General features: G+C 42.8%; 1 protein-coding gene across 1 annotated transcript in view; it reads left to right on the forward strand.

Moving 5' to 3' along the window:
* LOC126298321 (uncharacterized) overlaps positions 1 to 25,944 on the forward strand; it is an 897,137-nt gene that overhangs the window by 674,267 nt on the left and 196,926 nt on the right. Inside the window, exon 8 of the mRNA XM_049989619.1 lies at positions 3,936 to 3,985. Within this exon, the coding sequence (XP_049845576.1) occupies positions 3,936 to 3,985 (50 nt within the window). The remainder of the gene's footprint in view (positions 1 to 3,935; positions 3,986 to 25,944) is intronic.

A 25,944-nucleotide genomic window follows, 5' to 3' on the forward strand; every position in this document is an offset into this window, starting at 1 on the left:
GCTGTTCCGGCCACGCGGTTCCGATCCATCTTTTACCACATCATCTGTTGAGATGTTTCCGAACCGCGCGTGAGAAGTGAAGTGGTGCACCAACATGCTGAAACCACATTTCCTGAATTTCCTGACGGACGTTCAACGGCACAGCTTTCAATAGCGGATTTAATACGGTTTGCAACAGGATCAAGAACGCAGGACCAGTTACTTTGAGTTGAAGGAGATATGGACCAATCACGTGACCGTCCAGAACACTTGCCCACGTATTAATACCAAACCGGTGCTGAAATACCTAAACAAACGTGGCACGAGTGTCTTCATCTGCCTAGACATGGCTGTTTCGCAAGTTCAGAACACAGTTCTTCGTGAACTAACGTTCATTTTCGAATGGAACTGGGCGTGGAAACAGGGGTGTGTCGATGCAGCGGTGTAGAAACCACAGGCATTAGGGAAAATAAGCTGGACCCAAAGCGCGTACCCTTTGTAAGTGGTACAGACGTAATTGTTTCTCACGGAAAACGTCTCAGACGATACTGACGCCCATTGCGCACGCAGTTGTTCGAGTACTCATTGGCGGATTCTCTTCAATGCGAAGCAATACATTTTCATCAAATTCGGGCATGCACGGTTGCAGTGGAACACCACAGTCCTGTCGCCCCTCGGTGAAGGTATGTGTTTCTCGGAGCCACAGCGTAACTTGGGGAAAATGTCTGTGCAATGGCGTGCTCTGTTGCGGAAAACGTGCATGGTACCGCCGACTAGCAGCTCTTCCGTTACCTCGAGCTTAACGATTCACAAGGAGCACGTCTGTGTATTCCAAATACGCGTACCGAACCATGTTTACTAGTGGTTAGCACACTGGACTCACATTCGGGAGGACGCTATAATCGCAAACACATTTCAAAGTCCTTACATCAAACGTCTAGGGGAACAAAGTCATGGGAAATAATTCTGTTAGGGCCAAAATGTTCACTGACGCTTCATCGCGACGCTTGGCGTCTTTTATTATTGGATACGCCCCTGAGAGGCTGCGGCGCCTAAGCACTCTGCGGCGTGCGTGTGCCACACATGTTGCCTACAATCCAGTTACCTGGTCCGGGTGAAAGAGGGTAGGCTGAGGATACTCGAAGTTCCTGATTCGCTTTTAAAATACATTTCTCGGCTTAGAGACACTCATCCTTAAGGTTTTCTTGTTGAAAATCACTCTGTCAATTTATTGGGATAGGTAGTATGCAGATGCAGCACAACAGGTTAACAGACCCTAATAGTTCAGTGAAGATCCATCGCCTCATCCCCGGCAAGTTCTATACAAAGTCACGTAGGGCCCCGCGGGAAGCTTCAACGAACATTTTGCATCTAACAGAAATTGTTCCCCATGACGTGATCTATCACACCCAGATATTTGACTTCCTTATATGGCAACAAAGAAAACTGGTTTAACGCCATAAAACCATCCAATTTTCCATGTTGATCCCTTAAGTCTTATAAATACCACTCATTTGATGAAACACACACACATACTTGTAGTATAAGAAAAAGAATAACACAAATAAAAGTATCATTCTAGGATCAGACAAGTTTCTTTGATTTACACCTGTTGGATCCTACATCTCTTTTCGCGTCCTTTAACAACGAGTAAAGTTCTTTAAATATTACAAGCTCTGTGCTTAAAAACAAAGTTTCTTAGAAATTTTGATGTCGAAACTCACCCGTTGACGCCCTGAATAAATGTATGTTTTGTGTCTTCGACTTTGCTGCAGTCACAAAGCGGAGGTGGTGTTATGGTTAAGGCGTGTGAATGCTATGCAAAGAGACGATGGTTGACCCTTAATCGCGCTACGGTAATTCGAATTTCCCTCTGCACGTAAGTCCATGTTACCAAGACCTGATTAGTGTTACTGGCATTATTTGTGCGCAGTGTTTCCTTCTATCGATATGTGAGACTTCCTATTTCTTATCTCATCTTACATGATGGCGATTGAACAATACCTTTACGGAGAGAGATATATACCTTGCTGTGCTCACTAAACGCACAACTAAATACGAAAACTGTGCTCTTGACGCTAGTGGAGCACTCCTCCTCCATGTCTCTACCGTCCAAAGGCGTGCAGTGAAATGTAAGCAAAGTTTTTAAATATCATCCTCGAACAATGTACTGTACTTGTGTACTATCATCTGGAGAAAGTTAATTTCGAGTTTTTCGATCATTCATAAAATATTCGGAGTTTCCACGTTACGTGGAGCATCACGAATTTATCTGAGTCTGTGTTGACGATTCGAAATTCTAGGGAATTCTGTTGCACAACAAACGAACGCTGTAACAATTTGATACGCTATATCAGTGTGCATGCGTGCTATAATGAGGTTTCTGAACAACAGTCGTTACGTCACACACAATTTTCTTTACATCGATAGATGTAACAGCTGAGTATCCTAAAAATATTACAAGAAAGGCATTTAAAGAAACATATAGCATCATTTCTTTTTAATTTTATACAGATGTACCGCAATGGAATATTTATGTTCATAGTAATTGCATCTATATGTAGATTTCAGTTCAGTGATATAATTACGCGTTTTCAAAACTTTATAAACATGTCAATAAATTTTTATTTCTACTTCAATAAACAGTATATTTTACCGATCTAGGCGCCTGTAGTTACGAGCCCATTCAGGATTGAATTCGAAATGAAAATGTCATTTACAGATTATCATTTCGTGAGGCTTCCTTTTACCCACGTACTGTAACTTGTGTTATGCTGTGCGATTTTGTGTAACGTTATTCTGAAACGTTATCTGTTCTACGGTCTTGCGTGGCAGATTGTTAGAATTGTGAGGAAAAAAGGAGCAACGCTTGGAGCGAGATCGGTTTGGCTATCTAACTCATCATCGCTGTAGACTATCGCCAACTGTTCCACAATGGTTATCGCACTGCAAATAAATATAGATATGAGAATATTTGCACATGATAAATCGCTTCCTGGCATTAAGCATAGAAATACTTTTTTGGAAGCAGTCACAGAGCTAGGTGCCTATGAACGACATAAATGTATATTTTTTCCTTCGGTAATACGTCTTTCTAATTTAACAAAGATTGGATACAGATCGCTGAACTGCAAATACGTTAACGGTATTTCATTTTCTCTAACCAGATAAATATAGCATTTACCAGCTCTCTCAAACTGAGAGGATATATTTACATACTTACTTGCTCTTAGTTACATTTCCAGTAGGGCTTACTGGTGATTTTTACACAGAAAACAACCCAGAACAGTGATCATAGCACATCTGTTAGCACTAAACTCTGTTGTGTACAATTAAGGGCACAACCTGCGCGGTAGACAAACTATTGACAGGAAATTAAGTTTCCACTACTTGAAATGAGTTTCGTTCGACGACTGCTGAACAAGATCAGATTTGTAAAATGACTGTTTTATATTTCCACTTCTTCAAATGGCTCTTCCTTTGCTTTACAAACATGAGCTTCGTATTGTTAACTTCATCTCTTTCATCACGGCATGCGGATTTTACTCACAGGGCCATTGATTCCGATGAAAACAGTGAAGTAATTTCTTTCTTATCATCTCTACACAGTAACTTCGTTTTTGCTTTTGAAGCATATATGGCACGTCTTTCGTCTAAAGCCACATATGGTGAAACATTACATACACGGACGACCAAACAAATTAATTGACAGGATTCTGCACCATAGACATTTATTTCTACATTTTGCTCTACATTCATGAAACAATAAACCTCGTTCTCAGAACTAAATGAAAAGTCACTTTCTGAGTGCAGTACAATATGTTTTCTAGAGATCCTTTACTCCAAAATTCAACTATTGGAATTTCTTGAAATGTTTTTCGAAATCTTTTTGATAATAATGTTGACTCAGAGAAATATTTATAATTTCTTTGAAGTATGTTTCTGTCTATTTCCAGATGGGGTGAACTCCAGAAAAGGAAAGAACACATGGTCACTTTTAAGATTAGTAAGTTGAGTTCAAAATTTTAAGTGGAATTTTGATGTCATATGTTTATGGCCATGCATTGATGTTTCCTTTTACGTATTTCCTGTTGTTTTAAATATATAACATGATGATGTATAGTACTTACTATAACACACAGTAACTGCGTATTTCATTTTTCTGCGTTTGCTCACTGCATCTTTACCTAATTTATGTAACTGCCTTAGATTTCCCTGTTTCTTAAGCTCCACTTGTTTTTCTTTTTGCTTCTTTGCTTTTGCATGATTGTTACAGCTCAAGTGACCCATTAACTACAAAGGCATTTTAGAGTATTCTTCACATTCCCACTTGATTTCGAGGCTAAGGGCTGTATATCAACATCCTTTCATTGAGATAAAATGAAGCTCACAACTAACTGTTAGGTAGATTGCAAGTTTCTTTCGTGCCGGAGTGATGAATGTCCTCAGCTTACTTTGAGTTTCATTGACAATACTACGTAGTGTGGGCCTCCAATACTTCATGTCGTTTGGGATCACATAAACTTCTTAACTTGAAACCTTGCAACAAACTGACTCAACAAACGTTTCTTTTGTTCAGTTAATTTCAAAATCTTGGTTTAAATTTATGTATGTACTGTCGCTCACAAAATAAATACACACATTATCGAAACAATTCGTATTTTACAACTCGGAAGCCCTTTCCACAAGACATTCCACAGTCAAAACGAAGCTATATTTGTATTGTTGCTCCTTTTCTTTCAGTGCCTGTTTTTCTAGAAGAAACAGTTGCTGTATTACTATATCCCCAAAAACGTTCCATTATTTTCTGTTAGTGGCAGATACGGAAGCAGATAATTTAAATTAGTATTCGGTAAGGTGAAAATTGCAGCTTTCGTCCCGTCCTCGTCTTTATTATCTGCCTAGCACTTTCACCATCTACTTTCTCCAGAATATCATTGTTTAACGAATCCCGTTTTAATATTTGAGCATGTGTATGATTTATCCTCTCTGTAAGTGTTATGCATGTAATTGTTCCCTTTATACACCTCTCATGGCTGTATCTGACAACTATATTCCGCAAAACTACAGAACGACAAATGTGTGTAACTTTCAGATCTGGAACCGAGCTATGAATGTACACAATACTGCTACCTCCAAATTTTTGTCAACAAATACGTCGCCTTTCCTTAACTATAGAGATTTATTCATCTCCATTGCTAGGTAAAATTTTTGTCTATTTAAGGTTATGAGGGATTCCGTTTGATTCATCAACTTTCAGTATCAATATACTTATGATTTGTACGTTACATAAAAATTATTGGTGGTACCACAAAACAACGCAGCCATTTTTGTAAGGGAATCAGTGTGTGTAGCGAACAGAGCTGCCACCTCTAAGTGGAATAACGATTCTAGCCTGGGTGGGCATCTGCTCATTCCAAGTTTGGATGACAAATACCGCTAACCATTCTATGCTACTTTAACCTTGCGTCAGAGTTTGTCAATGGTAGTGGCTGGCGAGTGGGGAAGTGCTGCTCGTCCCCTGTTTTCGTGGATGAAAGGTCTGGACAATGTACTGGCCAGGGCAACTGTCGAAAATCTCTGTCTCGACGTAGGTCAGGAGAGCACGAGAAACATGTGGTCTTGAACTGTCTTGTTGAAAGATAACACCACGAAGATCTTGAAGATAGAGACACTGGTCTTAGCGTATCAGAACTTTAAGGTCAGCTTTCCAAATTAACAGCTGTGCGAGCCAGAGGGGATCATGCTGCGTACCCAGTGGCTGCCATAACCTTCGCACAAGGTGCAGGGCCAATATCACGATGACGAAGCAGCCTGGAGACATTAGTTCTCCTCGAAGTCTCCACTCATGGTTATGTCTAACGTAAGTCTGTAGTCATAACGGGTACTACTCTGGAAAGATGACATGGTGCCTTTCCTGCGTCCTGCGATATCATTGGCCATTGGATGTACCACTGTCGACTCGTCTCTCATTATGGAAAAATGTAAAAATGGTCGTCATTGCAATAGTCCTTTGATCTCCAGACACCTTCACATTATTTGTGTGAATACTTGTTTTCCTGCAAAACAAGGACTTCTACTGACTCAAGGTAAGTTACATGAATAAGCATCCTTCGCAGCTGGGTGAAAAGTATATCTGTTCTTTCAGGCGCTAGCCACGTGAGGCCTGTAAGATTCAGTATAACGTTGAGTATGGTCACGTAGAACCAATCGATTCTACAGGGTATTAGGACTACAAGTGCAGATATTTCTACTGATGACCAAGGACAGTGTACTGAAAAATATTTCTTCATATTTTACTTTATTTGCACACTAAAAATTATAGCTCTTACGAGTAGTGCATATTTATGTTGGTTGGTACCCCCAGGCACACATGGCACAAGCAAGCTATTAATGTTTAGTTTCCCTTGGGCAGTGGTCAGGTATTGAAGTGTGTACGAATGGGCGCAAAAGGGATAGTCTGTACTGACTGGTGCAGTCCTCTTCGCAGCTCCATTACGACAATGCAGGAAACATCAGGTAGTAAATTTTGTGATATGGTTGTAGGAAGACTGTTAAGAGCAGAGACAAGCAACTAACACTCTAAAGTGGGTATGCACGAGTATCATTGATCACAATATCTGGACCTGTACCCATAACACCTTGTATATTCACGTGACAGTCGTGATATCACGATCCATGCTAGTAGCAACATCATGGAACCATGAATTGCAGTCTTGATAGGCCATGACCCTGCCGAACTGTCATACACGTGATGGTAAACGTTCCTTCTTCTTGTATGAGGCATAATACAATCTTCTCATAAACATTCAGTATTGAAATGCTATTTGCTGAATGAGAAACCCCCTAACAAAACTTTCATTATGTAGACAGATTACTTGTAGTTACATTGTATCAATTTGAAGTTTGTTGCTAGCCGGTTTCATGATGTTGCTACGACGGGCGTTCAATAAGTAATGCAATACCTATTTTACATTGCCAGTTTCGGTTTGAAAACTGCGAAAAGTTGTAAAAATGCGAAATTTGTTGTGGGACATCGTGGAATATTCCTGCTTCAGCCCCTACAGTTTCATGAAGTTCCGACAGATGGGAGTGCTATACATAGCCTTCAAAATGGCGTCTTGTAACGGAGTTGTGTGGAGGTCTAATGGCAAGTGGGATGAACACCATCTCTTTTATTTGTTTATTTTTGTTACTTATCACTATCATTATTACTATTATTGTCATTTATTGTCGTTTCTATATGCTCCCATTCGGCTGTCTACGATCGTTGTAATGGCCGCCATAAGACCGTCAGTGTTTTGATCAATCCCGATCCTCCTGTGTAGGTGCCGGCAGAACGAAACTTCCTGGTCCCTCTTCCGTCCCCACCCCAGACGGCGTTTCTATTTTATAGGAGCGATGACTTCTCATTCACCAAGCGTTTCCCGCCTAATATCAAGCATTCGTTTGGAACGGCTAACGCAGTAATTCTGAATACAATAATTCTGCATTCTGGATATTTGCTTTAATAGTTTACAATGACGCTGCCCATTACTCAGAATTAATTTTATTTAAAATGGCCCAGTCCGTAGAAGCCTAAGAACTTAAATAAATGTTTAGGTGTGAAAACTACTTACCAATAGTAGGTTTAGGAACAGTACTGGCACCATCTACTTTAAGCAGCTCAATTTCGCTGGATAAGCAGAAGCGCTGACAGATGTTTTCAAGTCTGGAGCTACATACAAGCATACAAACAGGCAATAATCCAGCTCCTACCTTAACGATAAAGTAGAAAGTACTCCAGTGACCACGTTACTCGAAATAGTAGCCGTTAAAGAATTCCTTTTAGCTTTCGCGACTTTCAATACAATAACATAATTTTTGTTCAATTCAAACTATTCTAGAGAAACTGTAATTCGTCAGATTTTTTTGACAGTTACAAAATAAAAAATACTAACTGAATAAAGTGACACACTAACTGTCGATTCACTGGGACTAGACTATTTTCCCAAAGCTGACCGATAGACTTACTTTATGACGATCTCGATGATGCAGCTCCCTCGGCGACAGCGACTACTGCAGACAAACTACCTCGTTGCCTTTGACGTCAGTCTAACTTGTTTATTTGGAAGACGCCTTAACATGAGTTTGGAGGCGTATAACCAAGTGGCAAAGCCGTGAGCAGGTCGCAGTACTTTTTGTAATCAGTTCAAAAATGCATTCGATGTCCAGTCAACAGTTGTATTAACTCAGTTGGACAGTCCCTCGTGGATACACAGAACAATATCCATCGAACGTAGAGTTGAGGCCAACCGCGGTTAGTTCTCACGGAGTTTCTTAGCGTGTTACAGGCTTCATACCATTGCCACTAGTTAGTTCAGTATGTTGCGTAGCTGGCGCGTAAACACTATTTCTGCTGGAACGTTCCATACGATGTATGAACTCGAAATCCATTTTCTAAAGTGTATACACTTGCACCTGCGCGGTCACGTTCGAATCACGACACGTACACAATATCTAGCTGGTGAAAAAAGTTTGTACTCGGACGGCAACGCACTAGCGCTTGCGACCCAACGCTTCTATCATTTATCACTGCTATCCCACGTCTGGCGTACCATTGTGCACCGTTCTGGCTGTGTCGCTAGGCGAAAAGCCATGTGTTGGCTGTTCCATTTACCTTCCCTAACTGACTCCAAGTTTTTTTCCGACTGGTATTGCTCTCGTAACGTACATTCTTTCTTACTAAGAGGAAATTTACACATCTTTACTATGGCTTTCCAATTTACCTTTTGGGTTCCTTACGTTAGCTCCATTTTGATATCAAAGACAATATTTACAATAAAGATTCAAATCAGCCACCTCGCTGTCTCCACCAATCGCCAGGTACCTACAGAGGAAACAGCAGTGCTTAGTTTATATGCCACAACTTCACACAAAACACAAACATCGAAAATAAATCAGAATTTTTTTTCACTGCATTCAGCGTGATTGTTACTCTCTGACGAAATTTTCTGTATTTTTTTCCAGTTAATTCTACATATACCGTCTCTCTTAGCACCAGATGCTTGTTTTTTTCATCATAATTTCATGTCGCTCAATGGGCTGGTGCAAATCTTTTTAACTGCTGGCTATTTCGGCGACTTTTGTGTCCCAACCCTGTCCCAGTTATCCAACTGGGGAAAGGGGACATAATGTTTAGGAAATTAGGAAATTTGTTTTAAGTTCCTATGGGACCAAACTGCTGAGGTTGTCGGTCCCTAGGCTTACACACTACTTAATCGAACTTAAACTAATTTAAGCTAAGGACAACACGCACACCCACGCCAGGGTGGCGCGAACCGTGGCAAGGCGCCATAGACCACGCGGATACATACAGTTTAAAGTAGATACGAACCACATGTCATTTCTAACGAATCTCCACATCATCGAGAGGCGAATGTTAGGTCAAAGGCAGGCTGAAAAATCCTTGATCAGACCGGGATTCTCAAAACGAGAATTTTCTCGTATAACTATTATTATCGGCGTCATCATGGTTGTCATTTTTATTTACATTCTATCTGCCGCTGGATAAAAGTATCCTCCCGGCAACTGGACATGTAAGTAGCTAGCTGGTCGTCTAGGTCATTTGTTATTCAAGTGCCCTATAAAATATTTTCTTAACTTACTTTATTTAAGTTTTTGATGTTAGGTATCCCACTACTTTACACAAACACCTAGCGTCACGATTCACTTACCAAAACGTGGAACCGGTAATAACTTGTGCACTGAAAGTTGTCCATGCAAAGCTGTGACATGTAAAATAGTGATATGGACAAAAGATATTTAACAATTATTCCTCAACACAAACTACCCTGCAACAAACTTACAAGTTCTTCAGTTTGTTTCTGTCCATCCTCTATGCGGGGCAAAATGTTATGTAACTGCACTATTCCTGCAACGTACGTTCTCGGAATTTCAACGGTAAATCTCTTCTTGCGGGGTCAGGGACTTTCTCTGCCTCCTGATGGCTGGGAGTTGTGTGATGTCCTTAGGTTAGTTAGGTTTAAGTAGTTCTAAGTTCTAGGGGACTGATGACCATAGCTGTTAAGTCCCATAGAGCTCAGAACCATTTGAACCAAATCTCTTCTTGATCAATTCCGCTTTTCATATAGCGTCTGCTTCTGGAATTGGAAAAGTTTATTCATTTTGCTCTCGTGCCTACGAAACGAACCAGTGTGAAAACGATCTCATGTCTCATATTTCTTATTACAAGCTGGTCATGATCCCTGACTGACCAAGAATGTCTAAGAACCAGTCACCTAGATGTTTTGTAAGTTCATGCCTTCTTTTATGAACTTCATTTTCTTGGATTCTTCCAATTATTTTTAGTCTGGATTCTCTCACCCTTACAGCTAGTTTGATTTTGGCACCCAACTTACAATGAGGTGACAAAAGTCGTGGGATGCCTCCTAACATTGTATCTGACCTCCTTTGGCCCGGCTAAGTGCAGCAGCCAGACGTGGCGTCATTGAAAAGAAACATTGAGCAATGCTGCCTCTAAAGCCGTCCATAACTGAGAAAGTTTTGCCAGTGCTGGATGTTGTGCATGAACTGACTTCTCCTGATTAGGTCCCATAAATGTTCGATGGGATTCATGTCGGTCCATCTGGGTGGCCAAATCATTCACTCGAATTGTCCAGAACTTTTTTGAAACCAATCGCGAACAACTATGGAGCAGTGATAAGTCGTAGTTGTCTCGGAACATGAGATATATGAATGGCGGCAAATTGTCTCCATGTAGACGAACATAGCCATTTCCAGTCAATTATCGATTCAGTTGGGCCAGAGAATCCAGTCTGTTCCATCTAAACACAGCCCACACCACTATGGAGCCACCACCAGCTTCCACCGAGCCTTGTTGACAATTTGGGTCTATGGCTTCGTGGAGTCCGAGCCAGACTTGAACCCTACCATCAGCTCTAACGAAATGAAATCGGGACACATCCGACCACGGTTTTCCAGTCGTCTAGGATCCAATTGATATGGCCTCGAGCCCAGGAGAGGCGCTGCCGCCATAGCCCATTGACGCAAAATTTCGCCGCGGTGTCCTAACGGATGCGTTCGCCGCATTGATTTCTGCGGTTGTTTCACGTAGTGTTGCTTGTTTGTTAGCACTGACAACTCTACGCAAACGTCACTGCTCTCGATCGTTAAGCGAATGCCGTCTGCCATTGAGTTGTCCATGATGAGATACCCCAGGAGCAACAGTGTCCTTAATTTGCTGGGAAGTGGCGGTGCGGTCCCCTACGGCACTGCGTAGGATCCTACGGTCTTGGCGTGCATCCGTGCGTCGCTGCGGTCCGGTCCCAGGTCGACGGGCACGTGCACCTTCCGCCGATCACTAGCGACAACATCGATGTACTGTGGAGAGCTCACGCCCCACGTGTTGAGCAATTCGGCGGTACGTCCACCCGGCCTCCCGCATGCCCACTATACGCCCTCGCTCAAAGTCCGTCAACTGCACATACGGTTCACGTCCACGCTGTCGCGGCATGCTACCAGTGTTAAAGACTGCGATGGAGCTCCGTATGCCACGGCAAACTGGCTGACACTGACGGCGGCGGTGCACAAATGCTGCGCAGCTAGCGCCATTCGACGGCCAACACCGCGGTTCCTGGTGTGTCCGCTGTGCCGTGCGTGTGATCATTGCTTGTACAGCCCTCACACATTGAGTTGTCCATGATGAGAGCTAACGCGTGAAATTTGGTATTCTCAGCACACTCTTGCCACTGTGTACTCAAAATATTTCATTCCCTAACGATTTCCAAAATGCAACGTCCCAGACGTCTAGCTCCAACAACCATTCCGTGGTCAGAGTCAGTTAATTCCAGTCGACCGTCACCCAATGCATTGCCCTTTTATACTGTGTGTACACGATACTATCGCCACCTGTAAATATGCATATCCTTTCTTCTGACCAGTCGTCTGTAGGGCTGTCAAACAATAGTCGAAATTTCCGACTGTTTAAGCGAAATATATTACATTTGTTTATGTTCGGGGTGAAGTCTTCTTGTCCTTACATCAAGTGTTAATCCTTTGCAGGTTCTCCTGAATTTCACTACTATTTTATGGCATTGCTATATCCCTGTCTACAACATCATCTACGAATAGCCCTAGATTATGTGTACGTAGACTCGCCGGAGAAAACATTAGTCACACCCGTAATAGAGCACTCTGGTTGATTTGAGGCGCTATAGATTGTGCAGTACTATCACAAAGAGATCATCGCTGATGTAATCATGGCAGTGAGGTGGTGTGTCTGTGCTAGTTGGTAATATCGAATCAGCACAGTAAGCTTTGTCGACGAGGAGACGTAGCGGAGTTGTTTGGATGTGCGGTGTCTAACGTGGTGACAAGGAATGGTGTACAACTCACAGCCACGTAACACTAAACTAGACCTAACCAACAGGAACCAGAGACGAGTGCTACACCTTGTTGCTATCGATGTTAACAAATTTCTCTCGTTCGGAATTACTCTCCTTACGCTAGTCAGTCTGCAATTTACATCCTCTTTACTTCCGCTATCATTAATTATTTTGCTACCCAAATACCACAAATCATTTTCCTCACTTAGTGTCTCATCTCCTTATATAATTCCCTCAGAAATACCTGATTCAGTTTGACTACACATAATATCCCTTGCTTTACTCTTCTAAGTGTTCATCTTATAGCCTCTTTTCAAGACACTATCAGCTCGTCTTCCAAGTTCTTTGACGTCTCTGACAGATCTGCATCGCCGTCACCAAACCTTGAAATTTGTCTTCTTCGTGATCTTTAATTCATTTTCCGAAATTCTCCTTAGTTTCCTTTAATCGATACTATATGTATGGATTGAATAACTTCTAGGAAAGGCTAAAACACTGCCACCCTTCCATGTCCTTTTTCTCTTGTAACTGAAACCTGTTTCTGCTTAAGTTGTAGACAGCCTTTCGCTCCTCGTGTTTTATCCTTGATAGCTTCAGAACGCTTGGAGAGATGCATCAAACCAGTCTTTGGGCTGAAGCCGGCAGCAACAATATTAACTTCACAATTCCTAGAGTATATTCCAGTCACATTGTCAAAATCTATTTACAACAGTACAACTGCTTTTAATATGGGTTCCCATTTCTTCGACATTATTAAAGCAATGCTTTGGCTAGCTTCATAGCTGTCAGCATGTGCCTTCTTTCGTACAGGAAGTATTACATCCTTCTTTAAATCTGAAGGTATTTCGTTTTTTCTCGTATAGTAACAGGCAGATTTGATTTGTTATGGGTGGTCCTTCAAAGCTTCGAACAATTATAAGAGGATTCCTTCTACTCCAGGTGCCTCGTTTCGACTTAGCTCTCTCAGTGCTCTGTAAAATACACTCCTGGAAATGGAAAAAAGAACACATTGACACCGGTGTGTCAGACCCACCATGTGTGAGGGCTGTACAAGCAATGATCACACGCACGGCACAGCGGACACACCAGGAACCGCGGTGTTGGCCGTCGAATGGCGCTAGCTGCGCAGCATTTGTGCACCGCCGCCGTCAGTGTCAGCCAGTTTGCCGTGGCATACGGAGCTCCATCGCAGTCTTTAACACTGGTAGCATGCCGCGACAGCGTGGACGTGAACCGTATGTGCAGTTGACGGACTTTGAGCGAGGGCGTATAGTGGGCATGCGGGAGGCCGGGTGGACGTACCGCCGAATTGCTCAACACGTGGGGCGTGAGCTCTCCACAGTACATCGATGTTGTCGCTAGTGGTCGGCGGAAGGTGCACGTGCCCGTCGACCTGGGACCGGACCGCAGCGACGCACGGATGCACGCCAAGACCGTAGGATCCTACGCAGTGCCGTAGGGGACCGCACCGCCACTTCCCAGCAAATTAAGGACACTGTTGCTCCTGGGGTATCGGCGAGGACCATTCGCAACCGTCTCCATGAAGCTGGGCTACGGTCCCGCACACCGTTAGGCCGTCTTCCGCTCACGCCCCAACATCGTGCAGCCCGCCTCCAGTGGTGTCGCGACAGGCGTGAATGGAGGGACGAATGGAGACGTGTCGTCTTCAGCGATGAGAGTCGCTTCTGCCTTGGTGCCAATGATGGTCGTATGCGTGTTTGGCGCCGTGCAGGTGAGCGCCACAATCAGGACTGCATACGACCGAGGCACACAGGGCCAACACCCGGCATCATGGTGTGGGGAGCGATCTCCTACACTGGCCGTACACCTCTGGTGATCGTCGAGGGGACACTGAATAGGGCACGGTACATCCAAACCGTCATCGAACCCATCGTTCTACCATTCCTAGACCGGCAAGGGAACTTGCTGTTCCAACAGGACAATGCACGTCCGCATGTATCCCGTGCCACCCAACGTGCTCTAGAAGGTGTAAGTCAACTACCCTGGCCAGCTAGATCTCCGGATCTGTCCCCCATTGAGCATGTTTGGGACTGGATGAAGCGTCGTCTCACGCGGTCTGCACGTCCAGCACGAACGCTGGTCCAACTGAGGCGCCAGGTGGAAATGACATGGCAAGCCGTTCCACAGGACTACATCCAGCATCTCTACGATCGTCTCCATGGGAGAATAGCAGCCTGCATTGCTGCGAAAGGTGGATATACACTGTACTAGTTCCGACATTGTGCATGCTCTGTTGCCTGTGTCTATGTGCCTGTGGTTCTGTCAGTGTGATCATGTGATGTATCTGACCCCAGGAATGTGTCAATAAAGTTTCCCCTTCCTGGGACAATGAATTCACGGTGTTCTTATTTCAATTTCCAGGAGTGTATTTCCCGCAGTATCATTTCCCTCGCCTCATCATCATGCACTTTCTCTTCCCTATGCGTAATATTGCCTCCAAGAGCTTTAACTTTCCTACATCCGTGAACTGTTTCGCAGCTTTGCCTTTCTCTTCTACTCATTCTTGCTTTGATATGTTGCAGCCTCAGTCAGTTTTATTTTTAAGACGTCTGTATTCCCTGTCCTGCTTCTCTTACTGCATTTTTACAGTTTCTCCTTTCATCAATTAAATTTCATATCTCGTTTGCGATTCAAGCATTTATGCTATGTCACTGTTTCAACTTTCAAAACTACCCATCTGTCTTCAATTGTATTTCTGTTGCCTATTCGAATCAGTCGTTGCCTAATGCTCTCACTGAATCCTTTAACGGTCCTATGTTATACACAGTCATCTTCTTAATTTTATACGTTTCTTTCATTTCCCCAGTTTTAATTTGCAGTTCACAACAAATGTATAATAGGGCACACCTACTCCTTGTAGATATTTGGCAGTTTCTAATCTCGTTTCTAAATCCCTGTTTTACCATTATGTAGTCGTTCTGAAACCTTTCGTTGTCTCCATATCCCTCCCTCGCACAAAACCTTGTTTCAAGATTCTTAAAACAAATTTTATTACGTTGTGGTCTCTGGAAAAATTCTACCAGTCACCTGTCACTTTCGCTCCCTTCCCTCTGTCCATGCCTATTACTATTTTTATTTCTTGAACGTTAATGATTTTTATGTAAAATCCTTTAATAGTTTAGACCGCAATAATCTTTTAGACACTGATGACATCGTCGACTGAGAAATCAGCCAACTTCAGATCTATTATGAAGATGATTGCAATGTCTGATCACGCAATATGTCTTCACCCAATCTTGTGATTAGATACTGCACTCATTTTGTTAACTGATCTGAAGATAACTGATTCCTCAGCTGAAACTAGTCATCGTTGATTGATAAATATTTCGGTCTGGACTGTTAAAGGATTTTATAAAAATACCATTAACGTTTAATATTTTCATAGATTGCTTGTCTCCACCCTGACTATGTTAGGAAATAGGCCTTTTTATTTTTCTTCCTGTTCCTATTTTCGTATTCCAGTGTTCCATCACAATTAAATTTTCATCTCCCTTAAATTTCTACATAATTAATTGCGCCTCATCATATATTTTTTCTCTCTCTTCTTCATCTACATTGATAATTAGCACTTAACTTGTATGTTTGTGGTGGGCCGTGGTCTTGTGCTAGGGTGATACGTTTACTGTGCTGTTCATTGTATTTTACCTGCATATCTATCTTGACGTCCAGTGTCAGACACTCCTGTAGTACTGCTATTTCCATTTGTGTTGATAAACCTGTACTCTACTGACCAGAAATTATGTTCTTCCTGACATGGCACATTATTACTTCCCACTATATCTAGCTTCAACCTAGCCATTCGCCTCTTCAGTTCTCCAACTTGCCTACCTAATTAAGGAATCTAGCTTTGCACGCTCCGATCCTCAGATCCCCCTTTCTTTTCAGTTATCACCATCTTCCTGAGTGGTACCCATTCGGAGATCCAAATTGGGGGATGTTTTGCCTCCGAAATATGTTACACTGGAGTATGCTATCATCTTTAAACCGCACAGTAGAGATGCATGTCCTCGGGAAATCAAAAGACTATTGTTTTCCCCAGTTTTCGGCGGTGCCGCAATACCAGCGTTATGTACGTATGTATGCAGGTATGTAGACTAACGTTACATGACCAGATGAATCTCTCATGTAGAGTGTTGCCCCTATAACTACAGGAAAAGCTGCTTCTTCTGTGTAGGAACCATATATGAGTCTGGCCTCTTCAGAAATATCCCTCCGTTGTGATTGCACCACGAAATGGCTATATTTGTCGTTCGTAGCATAAATCACCGAAAGATCTCTACATTGCTTCGTTATACCGACTGCATGACTCGAAGCAGCACTTCGCACTCCCTCTCCAAAACGTCAAAGGTTGTTATTCAAATCACTTGCTGTGATGACTAATATCTGTCATTTCAGTGATATAAATGTTCTACAGTTCGCTTATTAGATCCATCATCGCATTACCGTAATAAAGTCCAGCACTTATTAACCTATACAGCGTCCAATTAGTTACCTGCAAATCACGACGACGGCCACCACCTACTGCTTCTACCATACTAGGATTTACAGAAATTCACTAAGAAGATTTTAAAGTTTTTATGAACATTGTTCGAGGAAAAAAGCGATCTATTAATATTTTACATTATTTAGTAAATATAGTCGTGGTCACATCCACCACGACTCTGTTTACTAAACAAGTTATAGGTTTTAAAGCATATCTCACTAGCCCCATCACCACGGAAATTTCTAACGGAAAATGTGCCAGTTGAAGGCTACTTAATGTTGTCTTCACAAGTCACCTATGCAGTTGTCCACGGCCATGCCTCGTTGAACACATCAGTTCACGTCAGTTCATCGAAGTTAGTAACGTCGAACGCGGTCATTTATTAGACTACCCGTCCACGAAATGCCCGCCTAGGTACGTCACGTGCTGTTCGCAGGTTTCCCATTGCTTTTACCGCAAAGGATGAAAGGGGTAACGGTGTAAAGTTCCCTATTACCAGAGTATGCTCCAATGACCTGGATTAAATTTCCAGATTTCTTTGCAGTGACATATGAAGTGAGGACATGTGAGGCTGTTTATGGCGATCCTTCCGTCGGATGGAGACGTTCAGCTCGGCGTCCCTCTTAGTGTTATTCGAGAGTAATAGTCTTTGAACGGTCACCGGGTTTCATCATCTCCCTTCTTTCATCATCACTCAACTCAACCATTACTCCATACTACATACACCCCATACAGTCATCTAAACTATGAGATACTCTTAAAACACACAACTCTTACTCTTCGCAAAGGAAAAGTGCTATTGTGCTCGAAGTACAGAAAAACGACTCGAATTAGGGGGCTGAGTCTCGTCTCGCAGCCAACAGTTCCATATGACTTTACTCCTTACCAATACATTATAGCAACTGTAGTCTGAGTCTTCACACAGTCTTTCAAATTTGGCTTTACCAATGACGAAGCCGTTAATACGTTAAGAGTTCTTCAATTCTGAAGAAAAGCTTGCTAGGATATTACCACAGTCATCTCAGAAGTGAAAAATGAGGAGGCGTGTCATCATCCATAGTAGTTCAATAGTTCAATTTGGATTTGAAACATTAAAAAGGTTTCAGAATCCTAAGAGATTCGTCTTGCCCAATAATCGTTAAATATTGTTACGATCATTCTCAGTATTACAGACTTCTTGTGACAGACTTGGGTACATAGGTATTAAGACCTAATTTCGTATTAAGTGCTGCTAACCAAATGAAATACTTTGAAAACGTAATTTTCATTTTGGTACTTTGTGAGACAAAACTAGAGACGATAACTTCGATACTGTATCAGATGCAATGAACAGATTAACTACTTAGTACTCATGTAGCATATGATATCTCACCCAAGTCTTTCATCAATCTAATAACCTAAATATTGTTAACAGAAAAAATCGATATCCGAGCTGTTACCTTTCTGTTTTAATATTCGTCTGGTTGCTCAGTCACAAATTGGGGGGAGGATGGAAATCACACAATTATGCGTGAAGGTGTTAAAGTACGATATCCACTGTGTGTAAACGCTGTACACTTGTACTGGCCATTAAAATTGCTACACCAAGAAGAATTGCAGATGATAAACGAGTATTCATTGGACAAATATATTATACTAGAAATGACATGTGATTAGGTTTTCAAGCAATTTGGGTGCATAGATCCTGAGAAATCTACCCATAACAACTACCTCTGGCCGTAATAACGGCCTTGATACGCCAGGGCATTGAGTCAAACAGAGCTTGAGCGTGTACAAGTACAGATGCCCATGAAGCTTCAACACGATACCACAGTTCATCAAGAGTAGTGATTGGCGTATTGTGACGAGCCAGTTGCTCGGCCACCATTGACCAGACATTTTCAATTGGTGAGAGATCTGGAGAATGTGCTGGCCAGGGCAGCAGTTGAACATTTTCTGTATCCAGAAAGGCCCATACAGGACCTGCAACCTGCGGCCGTGCATTATCCTGCTGAAATGTAGGGTTTCGCAGGTGTCGAATGAAGGGTAGAGCCACGAGTCGTAACACATCTGAAATGTAACGTCCACTGTTCAAAGTGCCGTCAATGCGAACAAGAGGTGACCGAACGTGTGACCAATGGCACCCCATACCATCACGCCGGGTGATACGCCAGTATGGCGAGGACGAATACACGCTTCCAATGTGCGATCACCGCGATGTCGCCAAACACGGATGTGACCATCATGATGCTGTAAACAGAACCTGGATTCATCCGAAAAAATGACGTTTTGCCATTCGTGCACCCAGGTTCGTCGTTGAGTACACCATCGCAGGCGCTCCTGTCTGTGATGCAGCGTCAAGGGTAACCGCAGCCATGGTCTCCGAGCTGATAGTCCGTGCTCCTGCAAACATCGTCGAAGTGTTCGTGCAGATGGTTGTTGTCTTGCAAACGTCCCCATCTGTTGACTCAGGGATCGAGACGTGGCTGCACGATCCGTTACAGCCATGCTCGACTGCTAGTGATACGAGGCCGGCTCTCCGTATTACCCACCTGAACCCACCGATTCCATATTATGCTAACAGTCATTGGATCTCGACCAACGCGAGCAGCATTGTCGCGATTCGATAAACCGCAATCGCGGTAGGTAAGAATCTGTCCGTTATCGCAGTCGTAAACATGATGGTACGCATTTCTTCTCCTTACAAGAGGTATCGCAACAACGTTGTGTGAATGCTGTGAAAAGCTAATCATTTGCATATCACAGCATTTTTTTAGTCGGTTAAATTTCTCGTCTGTAGCACGTCAGCTTCGTGGCGTTGCAATTTTAATGGCCAGTAGCGTATTTCATTCTTTCTACATTTTAGAGATTTACCGCTATCAAAATAAAATCTGAAGACACGTAGTAGTAATTTTGGTAGGAATGGGAGTTTCTAGCGCAGCAGAAGAAATTATCTATACAGATAGGATGGACTTTATTAGTAAGATAAGGCGTAGGTGCCATCACGTTTATCACCCACTCACCCAAATGTAGTATGAAGGGCATCGCCCGTACATATCAAAGCCACTCTGTGAGATATTAATTGCACTTTCTGTTTGTTCCTTGGATTGAGGCGCGCCTAGCGTAGCAACTGCCGCTGATACCTCTCCGATATCGTCCCCACATATAACTCAATACTGCTTTTCGTTTAGTAGAGGCTTTCACGGTCAGTTCTTCTTGAACAAGTAGTCACCGCTTTTGTGTTGTTGGACGGCTGCCAAAACCACGTGATGGTCTATGTCAGATCCTAGTTTCTATCCTCGTCGCTTCTAGTAGCAAACTTATTGTATTCCGTGTTTGCAGATGTTTTTACAAATTTAAGAAAAGGTTTCCGAAGCTGGAGATGAAACGTTGGAATGCTCTAGGCCACCGTCTTTATGTTTGACACTATGCATGTCCTATTTTTGTTAAGCTGTTATGAGGCCACAACCGACGTGCCAGTAGTAATGTGTTATTACGCACAAAGCCGGCAGATGTGGCCGAGCGGTTCTAGGTGTTCAATCCGGAACCGCGCGACCGCTACGGTCCCAGGTTCGAATACTGCCGCGGGCAGGGTTCTGTGTGATGTCCTTAGGATAGTTAGGTTTAAGTAGTTCTAAGTTCTAGGGGACTGATGACCTCACATGTTAAGTCCTATAGTGCTCAGAGCCGTTTGAACCATTTTTATTACGCACAAACTCTTCGGCACGAAAGTATTGTGTTGTTAACGCTCATGATTTTTGTTTACTACATGAAGGTAAAAGACTCAAAGCACACCGACGAAAGCGCACTCTTTACATTCAGACTATGCCTTGGAATCTGTACACAGTGTTCTTTAGGATGAAAATCATACTGATGGTAGAGGGTCCAAAACATAATTTGCGATAGGGAAGCAATAGCCGGAAATGAATGTTTCAGACGGTACGAGGTCTTAAATGAGCTATGCGGGCGAGGTATACACTACCTGATCAAAAGTGTCCAGACATTGCTATGTAAAGTTGAATTGACCTCTAGAAATTGCGAGAGGCGGGCACTATGGTGCAAAAGGAGGCGAGGAATGTTCTGTTGTCAGTAGAGAAGCAGTAGCAGTGGAACGAATCGATCAAGGAAGTTTCATGACACACTCGATGTCACCTGAATAACAAATCTATCAGGGACGTTTCTACGCTTCTAAAGCTGTCCAAGTCGATTGTTGGTGAGGTGGTTGTGAAATGGAAATGCGAAAAAACAGCAATAGCCAAATCAAGACCAGGCAGATCTCATGTACTGACAAGTATTTAGAGTATTGCGAAAAGTGGCTGTAAAATATGGCAGAAATGCAGCGGAAGAAATTACTCGTGAGCTACAAACAGTCCAATAATCCCAATGAGAGTTCGCAGGGAGTTGAAAAGAATGGGGCACAATGGTTAAATACACTAATGGCGATTAAAATTGCTACACCACGAAGATGACGTGCTACAAACGCGAAATTTAACCGACAGGACGAAGATGCTGTGATATGCAAATGGTTAGCATTTCAGAGCATTCACACAAGGTTGGCGCCGGTGGCGACACCTACAACGTGCTGACATGAGGAAAGTTTCCAACCGATTTCTAATACACAAACAGCAGTTGACCGGCATTGCCTGGTGAAACGTTGTTGTGATGCCTCGTGTGAGGAGGAGAAATGCGTACTATCACGTTTCCGACTTTGATAAAGGTCGGATTGTAGCCTATCGCGATTGCAGTTTATCGTATAGCGACATTGCTGCTCGCGGTGGTCGAGATCCAATGACTGTTAGCAGAAGATGGACTTGGTGGGTTCAGGAGGGTAATACGGAACGTCGTGCTGGATCCCAACGGCCTCATCCCACTAGCAGTCGAGATGACAGGCATCTTATCCGCATGACTGTAACGGATCTTGCAGCCACGTCTCGATCCCTGAGTCAACAAATGGGGACGTTTGCAGGACAACAACCATCTGTACGAACAGTTTGCAGTAGCATGGACTATCAGCTCGGAGATCATTGACGCTGCATTACAGACAGCACCGCCTGCGATGGTGCACTAAACGAACCTAGGTCATGAATGGCAAAACGTCATTTTTTCGGATGAATGCTGGTTCTGTTTACAGCATCATGATAGTCGCATCCGTGTTTGGCGACATCGCGGTGAACGCACATTGGAAGCATGTTTTCGTCATCGCCATAATGGCGTATCACCCGGTGTGGTGGTATGGGGTGCCATTGGTTAAACGTCTCGGTCACCTCTTGTTCGCATTGACGGCACTTTGAACAGTGGACGTTACATTTCAGATGTGTTACGACTCGTGGCTCTACCCTTCATTCGATCCCTGCGAAACCCTACATTTCAGCACGATAATGCACGACCGCATGTTGCAGGTCCTGCACTGGCCTTCCTGGATACAGAAAATGTTCGACTGCTGCCCTGGCCAGCACATTCTCCAGATCTCTCACCAACTGAAAACATCTTGTCAATGGTGACCGAGCAAGTGGCTCATCACAATACGCCAGTCACTACTCTTGATGAACTGTGGTATAGTGTTGAAGGTGCATGGGCAGCTGTACCTGTACACGCCATCCAAGCTCTGTTTGACTCAATGCCCAGGCGCATCAAGGCCGTTATTGCGGCCAGAAGGGGTTGCTCTGGGTACTGATTTCTCAGGATGTATGCAACCAAATTGAGTGAAAACGTAATCACATGTCATTTCTAGTATAATATATTTGTCCAATGAATACCCGTTTATCATCTGCATTTCTTCTTGGTGTAGAAATTTTAATGGACAGTATTGTAGCTGCTCATAAGCTCAGTGCCAGGCGGCGCGTGAGGCGGTGTAAAGACTGACGTCACTAGAAAGTCAATGACTGGAAAGAAATGATATGGATCGATGAATCACACTATACCTTGCGCCAGTGCGATGGAAGGGTTTGGCTTTGGCGAATTCCTGGAGAACGTAAATTGCAGTCATGTGTATTAAGAACAGTGATGTTAAGATTTGCGGGTGTGATTCTTGGTTAGGGTGTGATCCTCTTATTGCCCTTAATAAAACTCTAAATGCGTTTGAAAGTCGACTTCGCTCCAGAACCCAACATCATTAGCTTCTGTGGTTTCGGCTCTAGAGGAAGAATGGCCTGCCATTCCTCCAAAATCATTCAGACACTTCATGTAAATGTCCCCATCAAAGGTCAAGTCATCATAGGAGTAGGGTGGACACAATGCATATTAATGACCACTAATAGATATCCAGATACTTTTGATCAATTACTGTATGTTTGTATATTACATATGTTTCATAATAAACAACTGCCTACCGCATTGAGATTATGATGCTGCCTTGAAAACTAACGCACAATAATCTGTGATGGGTCCAGTGTGGAATTTGCCATTGTGTACAGTTTGTTGAAGGTTATCGAACATGTAGTATGACTCACTGCAGGAACTTGTACACATCCATTTAATATATGGTGCAGCAAGATTTAGTGGTTGTAAATCCAAACGAAAGTACAGGGAAAGCTTTCACAGCATGGATAACCGAATTTGGATAACATTTATCGATGTCGATAGATACTGAAGAGGTGTGGGATAACAACCCACAGAGAGACAGCCAAGAGTCTCGGTAAACAACTGCTTGCAGATTAGAATTTGAGGAAACTGTGTTGGATCATGTGAGAAATGCATGCATCAAAGAATAGGGTGGGGAAGGTACAGATGGAGTTGCTGCTATGGCTGTATCATAATCAACGTGCGAAAGCAATGGTGCCAAATGATTTTGAAACGAGTGCTCACTTCCGTCAGTGGACCATGTTCTGATTCCTGAATAAAGACTGGTGGCTATTTCTGCTGTGAGTTCAAGTTGTTGCTATAAGTTGTAAGTTGTTTAGATCAACGAAAATCAAAACATTCATTTTCGAGCATTTGTTCCTGGAACCAAAGCACTTGGGGGGGGGGGGGGAGATTCTCTACCATCTACCTGACTGTGAAACTTAAAAGTTCAGGACACCTTTTACACACTTCTCAAAAGGGCTGTATTAACGTCGAGCGCCGTTATTGTCTGTGGGTAAGTGACAAAGGATTACGTGGATTATTACGATATGAGATGCCGCTCTCAGCTGGGTCTATGTAGGCCTGGAGAATGTCGTAATGATGAAAGTACAGCCTTTATCGCAGCAACGGTAAAATTCCATGGTGTCGCTGTGGGATCATGGAGCTTTTTTTCTGGTGTGAGCTCAGATATTTAATTTTCCTCGACGTAAACTGAACACAGGTGCTTAGGAAAATATTTTAGTCGGTAGCACATTTTCCACAGAACAGCAACAAATTGGAATTTATCATATCCTTTACCATTTTGTTAATGCTAATTTCAGAGGTTTATTTACTAACTCTGGCCCAACTTACTTTCTATAGAAATCTCTGGCGTTTACCACAGCCTTTGTTGCGTGCCGTTTGACTTCATCTGTGTTAGAATTACTCATTTTTCAGAAGTTAGATCAGGAAAAATTTCTTTCCTTGCTGTTTGAAAACTTAGTGGGCAATCTTCCTCGAAATTTAAAGGCAGTAACAGCTACAAACAGTCTTTCCTGATGGTGTTAATTACATGGTTTCCTTGTTTGGAAATAACTGTGAGGGTATGCAGAGGCTTTTAGCCGCACAGAGTGTGTCATTTGGCGATATTTGCTGACCGTCTCTACCAACCAGAGGCTATGTGGAGTAGGTGAAAGTACCACAAATTATTGACGTAAAGCAAATTTGAAACTCATCATCTGTAGAAATTATTTGTGTAGCTAGCTAAAATTCAGATGACTGTTTTTTTTTCTTATAATTAATTTAAATGACCTGGAAATTACAGAAAAAATTATTACAAATGATTTGTTTAAGACATTTATATGTTACTGTTTACAGTAACTTATATATCTGGTAACACAAACCTCACCGAATTATGTTAAAAGAGCAATATTTAATAAACGAAAGCAAACTTGCTGAATCGTTATGAAATGGTACAGATTGTCCTCTCTAAACTAAGACACGATCTATTAGTAACACAGTCTGTAGCACAATTGCATGCATATTTTTATTTAATGCACAACGTTTGTCATACTTTGCAGAACTTCACACCGAACATAAGCGCTATTAATTCAGGCACAACCAAACAGTGGTCAGGCTGCGTTAACGATACATAGGCGGCACTTCTCGCTCCAGACATCCTCTTCCTTCAGGAGAACAATCTCGTTCTCCCCTCTTCCTGTTTCCCATTTAGCTTATCAAAGACTACCCCAAAGTGATATGATGAGCGCCTCATTGACGGCCGTGTCATCTCCTGCCAAATGACATCATTTGGAAGTGGTGTGGAGGGCTCAAGGTTTTCACACCGGTCACCCAATCGTTGTCAGCTGTCCAGGCCTTGGAGTCGCTAATCCTCATTCAACTAGCTAATAAACTGGCGTCATAAGGCTGAGTGCACCCCGTTACAGACGTTCCAGCCCTCTTACGAAGAAAAAATTCCTGACAGTGTTGAGAATCGAACCCAGGTCCTCCGCATGGGGATCAGACGGCCTGACCATCAGCAACGGAGGTAAACACTGTCCAAAATTTCTTTAAGCAGCCAGATAAACAGCACTCCATGTCGTGCATGAAGCAACTTGATTAATTCAGGAATGGAAATCAGAGTAAGGGGGTGGGATCGACACCAAGGAATTTATCTTTCACGTAAATTATTTATTGTAACTAAATATTTGGTTGCACATCCTAACTACACGTAACTGGTGCCTGACTTGAAATATTTAAGTAAGAATTACGTGAGAATGAAACAGAGCACAATTTAACTACAGCAAAAAGGAACACAGAAGACGGGGGTGGGAGACCATTATACTATCATCTCCTTTGCATTAATACCATAAAAATATCTAAGTGAGATTTGAATTACGATTCTACGCATGCTCTATTCTGGACAGAGGTTTAACCAATACACAAGGCTGTGCGATAATTATTTAACATACTAACTGCGTCTGCTGCTTGCAAACGGCCGAACTAGAACACGTGGTGCATACTGACTCAAACTGTTTTACTGCTTGTATAAAGCGC

This window comes from Schistocerca gregaria, chromosome X, assembly GCF_023897955.1.
Source record: "Schistocerca gregaria isolate iqSchGreg1 chromosome X, iqSchGreg1.2, whole genome shotgun sequence".
NCBI classification, from domain to species: domain Eukaryota; kingdom Metazoa; phylum Arthropoda; class Insecta; order Orthoptera; family Acrididae; genus Schistocerca; species Schistocerca gregaria.